At 38.1% G+C, this 12,152-nt stretch overlaps 1 protein-coding gene and 3 long non-coding RNA genes across 13 annotated transcripts; 3 read left to right on the top strand and 1 right to left on the bottom strand.

Moving 5' to 3' along the window:
* The first annotated feature begins 123 nt into the window (after nucleotides 1-123).
* On the top strand, nucleotides 124-4,200 carry LOC124198577 (elongation of very long chain fatty acids protein 4-like). Of its 4 annotated transcripts, none has more exons than XR_006876608.1 (8): nucleotides 146-453; nucleotides 551-738; nucleotides 816-896; nucleotides 1,154-1,325; nucleotides 1,402-1,529; nucleotides 1,593-1,748; nucleotides 2,099-3,593; nucleotides 3,671-4,200. XR_006876608.1 is itself a non-coding variant. In XM_046594472.1 (7 exons), exons 1-7 carry the CDS (start codon nucleotides 351-353, stop codon nucleotides 1,838-1,840), a joined length of 852 nt encoding a protein of 283 aa, XP_046450428.1. In that variant the 5' UTR covers nucleotides 124-350; the 3' UTR covers nucleotides 1,841-2,002. The 4 variants fall into 4 exon arrangements, 1 of the variants encoding a protein (XP_046450428.1); XR_006876607.1 differs by lacking the exon at nucleotides 3,671-4,200 and having other exon boundaries at nucleotides 2,099-2,216; nucleotides 2,299-2,862; XR_006876606.1 differs by lacking the exon at nucleotides 3,671-4,200 and having other exon boundaries at nucleotides 2,099-2,229; nucleotides 2,299-2,862.
* Nucleotides 4,201-5,813: 1,613 nt separating this feature from the next.
* LOC124198578 lies at nucleotides 5,814-8,718 on the top strand. Of its 7 annotated transcripts, XR_006876612.1 has the most exons (10): nucleotides 5,814-5,930; nucleotides 6,108-6,205; nucleotides 6,278-6,357; nucleotides 7,007-7,261; nucleotides 7,384-7,452; nucleotides 7,719-7,917; nucleotides 8,003-8,120; nucleotides 8,222-8,378; nucleotides 8,432-8,505; nucleotides 8,581-8,718. It is a non-coding gene; the product is annotated as an uncharacterized LOC124198578 (long non-coding RNA). The 7 variants fall into 7 exon arrangements; XR_006876615.1 differs by having other exon boundaries at nucleotides 7,038-7,261; nucleotides 8,222-8,505; XR_006876610.1 differs by lacking the exon at nucleotides 8,222-8,378 and having other exon boundaries at nucleotides 7,384-7,456.
* Nucleotides 8,719-8,836: 118 nt separating this feature from the next.
* Nucleotides 8,837-10,066, bottom strand: LOC124198579. The gene is made up of 4 exons (XR_006876616.1): nucleotides 9,910-10,066; nucleotides 9,719-9,847; nucleotides 9,487-9,625; nucleotides 8,837-9,424 (listed from the first exon to the last, which is right to left on the bottom strand). It is a non-coding gene; the product is annotated as an uncharacterized LOC124198579 (long non-coding RNA).
* A 471-nt stretch (nucleotides 10,067-10,537) lies between these two features.
* On the top strand, nucleotides 10,538-10,933 carry LOC124198576. Its single transcript, XR_006876605.1, has 3 exons — nucleotides 10,538-10,578; nucleotides 10,659-10,760; nucleotides 10,820-10,933. It is a non-coding gene; the product is annotated as an uncharacterized LOC124198576 (long non-coding RNA).
* The last annotated feature ends 1,219 nt before the right edge of the window (nucleotides 10,934-12,152 follow it).

The raw sequence follows: 12,152 nt of genomic DNA, 5'->3' as shown, positions 1-12,152 counted from the left end.
ATGATGGGACTGCGACTGCGTCGCCGGGTGGTGGGGGTCCCCCCTTCCACCCCTAATACGAGCAGGAAATCTCCCCTTCTCCGTTCTTTATTGATCGAAATAAAAATCCCCCCCTCCAACAGCAGGAGCAGAAGCGAACGACTAGACATATTATTTGGCTGGTCGTGTTAAAAACCGAACCGACATTTTCGGCAAGCCACGCGCTTCTTCTTCCGTGCCGGAATAATCCGCGAGCTTCTTCTTCTTCGTGGCTTATTGCTGCATTGCGTAATCGTTACCTATACCGTAAGGGTGTTGTGTGCAATTGCATCGTGTTTTTTTGGTTTGAGTTAAGTTTGTCGAAAAAAAAGATGGAGACGTCCATCAGTCGAATCTATTCGGAATTCTCGTTTCATTTCGTCAGTGTTTATCAACGAGTTGTCCAGTTTTACGGATGGTGCATGAGCCGGGCAGGTATGTAGTCATTCATTTAACATTGAAATTTGGTTTTTTATTGTCCTCTCATTGACGGGTGATTTTCTAAAAATTTGTGTCGGCCGGCATATTATAGATCCACGAGTAGCCAAATGGCCGCTGATGGCGTCTCCTGTTCCGACATTGCTCATCGCCATGGCCTACCTCACGTCCATCTATTACGGAAGGCGGTTCATGGCCAAAAGGAAACCGTTTTCCATACGTGGTATCCTGATACCTTATAATCTGGCCATGGCGCTACTTAATCTCTACATCGGACTTGAGGTGATTATTCCATTCAACTGATAATGTCATTAATTGTTTCACATCAACTTTTCTTGGTCGGGTTCATTTGATGACAGCTGGCTGTGACGCAACATCGCAAGCAATACAATTGGCTCTGTCAACCCGTCAATTACTCTGAGGATCCCGATGAAATTAGGGTAAAAGACATTTTAACTTAAAAAAATTTAGCCGATAGTTCATAGTTGTCGAGTTTTCAATAGCAGACGACGACAACTGTCAGTCGCATGGCCATCTAGTAGTCACTGGTCGAACTAGTTGAAATGCAGACGAATGTTCAAAATATTTCGTTGCGGTTTTCAAAAATGGCAGAGCAACTTCGTTGTCGACTTGTCGTTCTCTGTGGAAAATTTTTGAATTCGAATTCAAGATTAAACGATTTGAATGATTGATTTAGATCGCTTCGGCATTATGGTTTTACTACGTCTCTCGCCTGGTTGAAATGCTGGACACCATCTTTCTGGTGATGCGAAAAAAGTGGCAGCAATTGACTTTTCTGCACGTGTACCACCACTCGACAATGTTTATGCTCTGGTGGATTGGTGTGAAATGGGTTCCCGGCGGATCAGGTATTGGAACACTTTTATTTTATGTGTTGCAAACCAAGTCATTTTTTAACTGTATGTTACTCGCAAACAATTGCAGCGTTCTTTGCAGCCATGGTCAACAGTATTATTCACGTTGCCATGTACCTGTATTATGCCTTGGCTGCTTGTGGTCCCAAGGTCCAAAAATATCTCTGCTGGAAAAAATACCTCACTATTCTCCAAATGGTTAGTCATGTCCATGTTTGGTGCAAGTGCGTGATTTAAACTTTTCGCACACTTGATTTGCAGGCACAATTTGTCTCAGCGTTGGTTCTGGGTGTGAGAGCCCTGATTTACGGCTGTGACTTTCCCCTCTGGATGCAGTATGCCTTGGTGGTGTACATGTCATCATTCCTCTTCCTTTTTGGCCAATACTACAGAAATGCTTATCTTCTAAAGAAACAGGTAACTATGTAAATCCCCTTTCTGTTTCCCATTCATCACTAACTTTTTTCCCATTGATAATCATGCAGCACTCTCAAAAGAAAATAAGATAAAAAAAAAGACTCGAAAAAGGACTTGTCAATTCTTTCAGCAATTCTCTCAATCACTTAAAACAAAAAAAATACCAATAGGGTCTTTCCATTAATACTCTTTTTTATTAAACCATTTTGTGTCTGTGTACGTCTCTTTCTTATAGAATAAATTATTAAAAAGAGTATGGGGATTAACTACGGTACCTTATGGATTTTGTGTCATTGTAAATCATGTATAACCATTCTATCTTTACTAGTTTTTTTTTCTGGAAAATTGAGGTTTGTTGGTGTGAGATGTTTCAGGATGTTCTCGGGCGACGCCAGTGACCGTCTGATTGGACGGCAGACAAATCACCTTCAGAGAAATCTTGTTCGGCCCCATGAAATCCCGTTAACAGTAACAAAAAAGTGTAATATTTAACGAATTCATTTCACTTTAAATAATAATGAGCCTTACTTTTTTTCTCAATATTTTAAAGCGCCTTAGAACAGTAATCTAATCAGAATTACACAATTTATCTCGCTTCAACATTCCAATAAATTAAGTATACACACATTTATCTAACCCCATTTTTTGTATAAGAAGTATCAATTCAAATTAAATTGGCGCTCAGAAAACGATCCATATTAATTTCTTGACAGGAAAACGGCTAATGGTCCAGGCTTGCAGATGTAAGGCTTGTTGGTTGCACACATTTGCCACTTACAGTTAACCCCCTCCACCACCTTGACCGTTGTTGCCTGGTGGTCCTGTTGGCCCTGTCGGTCCTATTGAACAAATTAATATGTTATTTTATGGATTTATCCTGTTGATTTCTTGGGTAAAAGAGTGAGATTTCATTCAAACCTATAGGTCCTGGAGGTCCTGGAGGTCCCGTCGCGCCAGGTGGACCATTTGGGCCGACAGGACCGGTTGCGCCAGGAGGACCCACTGGACCGTCGGCACCTAAATCAAACATGCACGAATTTTAACAAACCAATCCAAGAAATAGGAAAACAAAATTGATCGCTTGCCTGTGGGGCCTGTCGGGCCAGTAGCTCCAGTAGCTCCTAACACACAACAATTGAAATCAATGCTTTATTCGATTCACCGAGGAAAGAAAAATGTAGTAGTTGATTGATTACCAGTCGGCCCAGTAGCGCCCGTAGCTCCTGTAGCTCCTGTAGCTCCCGTAAGACCTTTTAGGGTGTCAACAAAGTCAGGTGTTACAAAATTTTATTTTTCAATAAGCTTTCAACTTGTCAGACCTGTAGATCCTGTTGGGCCAGTGGGACCGGGCGGACCTTGATATAAAAAGACGAGAAAATCAAAGGTAAAGTAAAACAGTTAGCCAAACAAAACAATTAAATGCATACCTGGTGGACAATTACAAAGGTTGGATAATACATTCAATTTCAATCCAATCCAATACCATAACCAATTAGATCCAAAAATCCTTGGCCCCCATCCTGATATGTTATCATCTTTTTCTTCAAGGGATTGCTGCTGATCAAGAGGACCTGAACAAGTTTGTGCGATAAAAATGTTCAAATGACAACGCCCATTTTATGTAAAAACAGAGCGGCAAGTTACTGGGCGGTCCTCTGGGCAGTGATCGTACTTCTCGATGTCGAAAATCTTCCCTGGCCATTTGATTTAGCTCCTGACCTTGTTCGGCCTTTTTCAGTAAACGTTGGACCACGTCATCGTCTTGCTGATTTAATTCAGCAGGTTGTGAAAGATTCAAATCGGATGAATGTACCGGGGAGTCCAATGGGGTCCTATGAGGGGCAGGTGAATACGAATTTTCTACAGAATAAGAAGCGAATTAAATTGAATTTTTGTTTCCAAACGTGAATACTTTTTTTTAGATTTCAAACCTTACCTGGTTGGCTATTCTTCCGAGTGTTATCTTCGGCTGTCATGTAATTCAACAGAGAAGCCAAATTGTACAAGGACAGTTCAGCAGCGCAGGATAGAAAATCTTGGCAGGTGGATGGCAGCAATCTGTGTTCATCAGGAACATCATGGGACCCATCATCTCCGCCGATGACAGGTATTACAAAACAGACGACCAAGCAGGACCACTTACAATAAGAGATGAGTAAAGAAGGCAACATGTTCGTGTGCTGCTTCCTCCCTTCACCAAATCTATATTATAGCCGGCGATCGAATGGCAGGTTTTTACGAAATGTAGTGCACCTCTTTATATACTCGGCGTCAATCGGTTTCCGGGTGGGCGTCGATTTTGAACAACAGACAGTTTGAGTTCTTTGACCAAACGGGGCAGTCCCAATCAGCAATAGAATAAAGGGTCTCGACACGTCCCGCTGATCTGATTTACTACTACAGCCTATACCAGAAATTACATATTGTTTCCAACGTCTGACTAAAAAGGTAATTATTAATTTATCAACTGATATTCTTTAAGTTGTTCAATTACTAGATGTTCCTTGCTTATTTTTATGGACAAGTTTTTGATGTGATGTGATTAGTCCCTTTGAAATGCTTATTTTGATATTTCGAAAACGGCAAGTTCAACTAAAAGCATAACATCAAATAAAAAAAGCAATTTGTTACATCTAAGACACAATACCTTCATTGTCCTCGTTAAACTCTTGTCGGGTTTTTTTCTCTCTCCCCGCTACAGGTAAAAACAAACTTCGTGATCCGTGTAGTAACAATCGCTCGCAATTTGGCTCCGGGATGAAACTGAATAGCTTTGGCAATGCCATAACTCATATGGATTCACGTTAGCGAAAATAAAAAAGAAAGGCGACGGGATTAACGAGCCACGTCCTATCACAGACGAGGCACATATCCATAAGAATCGACACAGCGGGGGATTCGTCTTCGGTGAACTATCCCACCATCTGCTGTGGTTGTTTCTGACTTTTACAGTCCGCCGCCGAAACAATATCTCCATAGAGGAGGTTCTCCGCGGTAAGAGGCTTTATTACCTAATAATACAAATATCCTGGAAACATGTTGTGGTTGTTCTGCTCTGTTGCTCTCCTGGCGATAACAGAGTAGCCTGAAACACACGCTCTAGTGGCCATCTCTGCTACGGTGACTGATCAAAAGCAGCATGTATTGAGAGTTGATAAACGATCAGTTATTGAGCTGCATTATACGGCTTACAACGAGTTACATCACATGAAAGACAGCTTAACGGTGTTCTTTGCCGGCAGTCGGTGGGAAAGACTTTTTGTTTTATTTGACGCCTCGACTCTTGTGCATGTTCTCTTATATCTCTGACGTAATGGTGATGTAATTTTACTATTTTAGAACTTTTTTTGACATTGATTTGAAACGATTCAATTGAAGTTTATTTTAAACTACTTCCGCATTCAAAAATAACCCTCTGTACGTACATAGTAAATATCAAGGCAATAACATTTTGATGGTCGAGTTTATATTTACAGGAAAGCGGGAGAAACGTCTAGGGCTGGCGATTACATCATACCGAGTGGTTCATTCAGTAGCGGCAGCCTCCCGTTTCTGAATGCAATTGTCATTGTATTTTTCACCAAAGAAAGTACTTATGTAGTTGAAAGTGACATTTTTTTTTTAAATTTGTCTATTCTGTATTCTAATTTTAAATTTTTGTACCATCGTGTTCGTGCGTGTTTTGTATTGTGTGAAGGCTTCATCACCACCACGGCACCACAGGCGCACGCGCATCACCTAATAATATTTAATTCGATATCTTGATTTTTGAGCTGCTTAACATGTGTTTTTAGTAACTAGTTTAAATAAACTTTTAACCGCGCCCCGCGTAGCTAACTTTCGTCACAGATTTGGTCTTTTTCTTTTATCTTTACTATCTTGATCGCAATCTGATTTTATTTATTTGGCAATGTTACAAAACGAGCCCATTCCAGTCAGCGCAAGATGGCGCAAGCCATTCTCGGCAATACGCCAATCTACATTCCTTCATTCGTCTGCACGTGGTCTGCAAGTGCATGAGTACACGACTGCCAGGTCCTCAGAATTTTGCATGCTTTGCAGTTGAACCAGAGCTGGTTGAACCTTGAACGAAAGTGTTAAAAAATGTAACCGCATGTTTACGAATCAATTTTGTTTCGGGCGTAAATGGAAAAAAAGTCTGCTTGATACAATCAGTTTCTGGTACGAGTAAGTTATTAGTAAGTAAGTAGTTTTACTTTTGATCTAATGCTTCATGGGGATTGACTGCATGATGATGTACTATTTGAATTGAAACACTAGTTATTTGAGTCAAAGTAAGAAGTACAGACAAGTCAAATATTGTTAAACAATTATGCAAATGATCATTGTGATTTATAGTTACTTTTCCCGCAAGACGGAAATTGCCAAGAAGTGGATTTCCAGTGGAGGGGGCCTCATTGAACACAAATGATCATCCCTAGTTATGACAACAAATGGTAAGAAAAGAAACACAAATTATTTAGTTCAAATTACTAGTTTTTTCCTAATTTGTTTTATCAATTTGACAGGATAATCCTGCAATGACTACTAATACAAATGATTAATAATTATCACCATACAGATCGTAATGAATGGAAAGCTGTTGTGTGTAAGTAAAAGGATTTTGAGAATTGTCTTGTAGTTGAGTTGTCAGCTTGTCAGCTAAGTAAAAAGTGTTCGTTTATCTTTAGTTTTTAACTTTTAGTGGTATGTAGTTCATCTCTAGTGTTCTCAACATTTAGTTTTAACCTATTTTAGCAATTGAATTGTCAGTGAGGATAATTACATATCTAGAAATAAAGTAAGTTGAGTGACAGGGACCTCACAGAAAAATTAAGATGTAGCTTTCATGTGGCTGAATCAAATCAGTTACTGAGATTTATGGGTTGATAGGGCTGATAATCATTTGAATAATAATTTGATAAGCTTAGCCAAAGGAAAGGTTTCCACTAAAAATTTTTTGTATCTGCAAGTAGAAAGAGGTATTGAGATGTGGAGTAAATCTCTTTGAAATTAAAAGTAAATGTCTCTTAAAATTGTAAAAATTCATGTAATGTACATATTTGAACATTTCTGATTGAAGAGCAGTTGATGAATTTTCAATTTCCCTCAGCTTTTTTATTAGCTTTCATTTTTCATTGTAGTTTCAAAAGTTACAGAATAAGTCTTGGCGATTGCATTCAAACAAAAGTATATCATCCATTCACGTTGATTGTATTGTATTCCAACAAAGTCTGATTTGTTTTTCTTGTTCAAAGGCATGTTCACAGATTTATTCTCTGCTTCTAGTCCATCTTAAAATGAAAAACCACCTTGCTGTATGGATTGTCCAAAGGTGGCGATGAATGTCCAAATTGTCGTTGTCGGATTCACCACCAGACGGCAAAAAATCTAACTGGACTTTGGACTTGGAGGTTGGGAAACTTGGGATGGGATTTCAGATGCGTCCAGTGCCAGTACGCCTACGTCACGATTGACATCATGCCGAAATCAAATTTCTCATCGGCTACAAAGTAAATTTTAAGTGATTTTAGTTCGTTATTTACATCAAGACTCTGGAACTGTATGTTAAATGATTCTTAAAAAAAAAAATACTGTTGTGTTCCGTTCCATCTCGGGACTTCCCCTCCATTAGGTTGACGTGGGTGTTATGGCGAAGCACTAAAGCCGCCTAAAATACTTCGATGTGCATCAAAAGACAAATGTTGGTAACTATTGAATATTACAGTTATAAGAAGATGTTATTAATTGGTTGCTACGAATTTGTGATTGTTTGCAAGAAGTATGTCATTTGATGTTGTCAGTTCAACAATATTGCTATAACTATAAAACCTTAAAATGTAAAAATAACTAAGTTATGCAGTCAAGATAGTTTTTACTGCCGGTACTGCTGGCTTTTCTGTTTTTGGTTTAGCTTTTTAGAGCAAACATTTTATTTGTGCATTAACTTTAATTTTCTTTATTTCATAGGATTCAAATATTGTGTTGCTGGTGAGCTATTTATGGTTGTGCCACAACTTCACAGCCTATCAGTTAAAAGATAGTTGAAATAATAGAGATTTGAAGAATTGCAGTCCAACATTGTGTTTTTATACAAGTTGTCAGTTGTGATGTAATCATCTACTGATGCAAGATCAACTTGCATCAGTAGAAAAAAAACCTGGCCCCTGTGAGTTTAATTTTCATGTCATTTGAAGTTAAATTGTATTATTATTTATTAATGCACTTTTTTTTTTTCATTTGGGTGTTTATAGATAATGGCCGGCAGGATGCGATTGATAAATCAAAAGGTCGTCGGCACTCGACACCTCTTCGACATCAGTGTAGCGCGGAAATACAAAGTGGAGTGGAGTGAAGCGTTGAGCTGAAAGTGTAAGTGTAAGCCTAATTGTCACTTTATCATTAAAAGAACGATGTGGAATCTACATGTTGCTACATGTAAATGTCGGTCTTAACAACCCTGTTGCCACCAGATGGCGATCGACTCGCTAGTAGGTGTAGGACGACCGTGATCAAAATGATAATGAGATGATGACGTAGACGAAGTTACCACTTTTTGGTATTTGCCCATAGCCGATTTGTATCCGAGCTCCGACAATCTTGACAACAGCATCTGAATTCTCCTAGCTGGTTTTCTGTGACAGATATGCCTCACAGTATGTGTAATCATTTTTCTTTGACAGGGTATGTCTGCCAGATTATGTTGAAGCTGTTATCTGATGCCGTCCAATGCAGAACATTTTGACTTGCTAACTGAGTAAGTTGGGAATAACTGTTGTTTTTCTTGCACATGTGAAACAACTTGTTACTTAATGTCTCATCAATTTCATAGATTTTCCAACTGTTGGTTGATGTTTGGGGTATGCCTGAAATTACCTATGGTGTACAATGTGCTGATAATGTTCCTGCCTGTCACCTGGTTTAAAAATTTCTTGAACAGAACAGAATTAATGTTGCTGGTTATTTTCCATTTTTGTTTATTTTTCTCAATAATTGTGTTCTCATCATTTTGCAGTTGGTATGTGGATAATGATTTTTCCGCTTTTTTGCAAGAGTTTTACCAAGTGGAATTAATTTCCTTGCACGATGATTGAGGGTGGTTAGTTTTAGATAAGCTTGAATGAATTAATATTAAAGAACATAGGAACATACCATGTACTTTACTAACTTACTATTAGTATGTTAGTAAATATCATGAATAATTGCAGAATCTAATGATTATTATAAAATTGTATAAGAATAAGTTATTGCAAAATAAAAACACTATCACCAACCAATTAACACTACACCTCATGCAATTAATCAAGACAAATGTAATACTACATTGCCTGACTACTACCAAGTAAAATACCTGGCCTGTGGCCAGTTACAAGGCCAATTTCACTGGGGAAATATAATCTGCTAAGCTTTATAATTAAAACCCTCCAAAAACTTCCATCAAATCATGCACCCTTCCAATTCACCGTTCGACCAGCACCTTCCCCTACAGTTGGTTATCACAGCGGATGACTGCACACCGGCGGGCGTTGGTTAATAGATAGTTAGGGAGTCCACAGAAAAGGTGGGAGCCCAAATATGCACTCGTAAATTATCTACACCTACACATATTATCAGTCTTCAATTCCAGCAATCTCTCGTTGGTTTCCAAACAACTACAACAGTGGAGAGGAATTAACCTGAAAGGAGAGTATATTTAGATATAATTTTCTAACCATATTGTAGTGACAGAAAGCAATACCTAAAATCAATCAATCTTACATTGTCCTAAATTAGAACAAAGGGGTGGTCACCATCAAATCTAGAGTAGCAGCACTTTCTTGCTGTTGTCCTCAAAATAGATAGCAACAAAGAATGGGATCTGGCGAAGACATCAATAACTTGAAGATTTACAATTTGAAAGGGAAAAGTTAACGTGAACATTATTTAAAGCGTTAAAGAACACAGTAATAAAATACTTTAGAAATAACTACCTTGCAACAAAAATTATTTTGCTGAAGACATAGGTTGTGAGCTTGCATTATTGGGTTAGATCATTTCATTTCTATTGTCACGAGCACCTAGCTAATGGCCAGGTACATGAAAACTTCAGCTGAAATTATCTGAAAACATTTAGTCGAGAATGCAGTAAGAATCATTAGCTAAAGATTGTTTCATCTATTACTTTAAAACAGTTGACTTGCTATCCGATCTCTGCTGTTAAACTTTTTAAGTAACTTATGTAACTTATGAAATTTACGACGTGTAATGTCATACTGTCCGTCTGTGACTGACTGACAGCTGACAGTGCAACAAACTTAGGATTAAAAACTCATTACTAGATGTCGCCAGTGTCACCCATGTTGTTCTGACGTCGTGAAACGAGGAGAAAAGGGCGAAACAAATTGTTGCTAATTAATACTTATATTCCTGTGATTTCAAATACCAAATTGAACTTCGTATCATATGTAGGTTTATCTTGACCTAGTTTCCTTATTTTTATACTGTACCAACTTATTTCTTCAAATTCTAGATGCATACTGTCAGTCATTCCAACAAGTTGACTAAGCGCTCAGTCAACTTCAATCTATTAGGCCCTTCATGATGTCAAAAGCCTAAAACTCATGTTTGAAGAAGACATATAGTGGAATACAAATTTGCTGAGATAAGGTATTTCCCCATTACTGCTACCAAACCATTACCATTCAGATTTTCATGTAACATAGGTATTCTTGCTCATGAACCATAGGATCTTTTCTGAATCTCGCAATTTTGGTGGTGTACCCTGCAACAACATGTTTTTTGTTATGGCTGTTTCTACTTCTGTTTAGAAGGCAACCCAGATGAGGGATAGGTAGAGTTTTATTTCTCATAGGTAAATTTGTGTTAATTTGTAAATAACATATAGGATTTCCTTGTCCCATTGCTACTTAGTGTTTCAGAGACATGAAGATATGAAGTGACCTGCCATGTGTGTACCAGATCTGCTTGATGAAAGACAAATGCCTTACTAAATTCATCACCCGTATGAAAAAGGTAAGCAACAATACACACTATCACCACACTACTGCAATAATTCATACCACTTTCTTTAGCATCAGGAAATTTATCTCATCATGTGAAGTTATGCTGTTGGTTCCTGTGAATCCCATTTTTACGGTTTCTTCTCTCTTCCTGTTCTTATCATGAACATTTCAGTGTGTTTCTTAGAAAAGGTAAAGATTGATATGCTTTATTCATTGTTATATTTTCATTAATGTAAAACATTTGTTATTACAGAGCACGCAGTTTCTTTATGGAATCAAAATCGTGCTATCCTGGCACGGAGATTCTTGTGCCAATGCTGACCTTTGTCCATGACGGAAGAGGGACATCCACCAACATCCTTATCTTCGCGACGCATGCTCATCTAGCTTCACTGCTTCTAAACACAACTTGTTTTACTTCACTGGCGACTTGGCGAGTTTCTGGACCACTTCAGTGATCGCTTCCGTCCGCTGTTACACACCTGCAGTCACTCACCACGGGATTATGCCCAGGTACCCAACAATTGACTTATTTTCGTAGGTTATCTAGTAATAATCTAGTTGCGTTAGCTGTGTAATAGTTTCCAAAATCAGGTCATTTTACGCGCCAACGAAATTTACTTGGACGTTTCTTTTTTCTAACGCTAGATGGCTTTTTGATAATTTGCAGCTGTCAAAACAGTCAGTTTCAGAAACTTTGCACATGTCTTTTAACATTTATCGGCAGTTATTTTTTTGAAATATTTAGTGATAACTGACGATTATTATTCCTGCAACAAAGCTCACTTGTTAAATTTTCTATATTTTGCTTTTTTTTCTACTTCCGGTTTGCTCATTTCAGTCTGTAGTTCAGTAAATATTCATTTGAGGAGCAAAAGAACCACATATTCGTGATCCTCGTAAAATTTGTGGTAAAGTTCATGTTATATTTTTTACGTTTTCGTACTTCCGGTTTCGAAAATTTTCCTGAACTATAGTTCAGGAAAATTCTCGATTTTGGCCAAATTTTGGATTTCGTTTAAATCACATCTAATCGACCCCAAATTTCATGGAGATCACGAATATGTGGTTTAATTTGACGACAGCTCAATGGTTGAGGCGCTGTGGTTACTTCCGGTATACTTCCGGAATTTTTTTTTTAGACTAGCAAGTGAGCTTTGTTCTGTGTGTAGTTCTCAATATTGCAAGCTTGTTTATAAGTTAAAAAAATTGCATTTTTAAATCTTTGAGCTAAAAAACCAGTTCAATGTGCCTATATGTATTATGTTTTTTTTATTGGCATGTCACTTAATAAGAATTTTTTTGTCTTTATTCAGGTAATGCAGAGGAGACGTCGAGAAGATGGATTTTCTCATCTTTAACAATCGTCACCGGTCTCCGTCGGATGTTGCCCCTGCTTCTG

The sequence above is a fragment of the Daphnia pulex genome, chromosome 7, assembly GCF_021134715.1.
Source record: "Daphnia pulex isolate KAP4 chromosome 7, ASM2113471v1".
NCBI lineage: Eukaryota > Metazoa > Arthropoda > Branchiopoda > Diplostraca > Daphniidae > Daphnia > Daphnia pulex.
The sequence above is the reverse complement of the archived record's forward strand: the minus strand, read 5'-3'. Positions and strand labels throughout refer to the sequence as shown.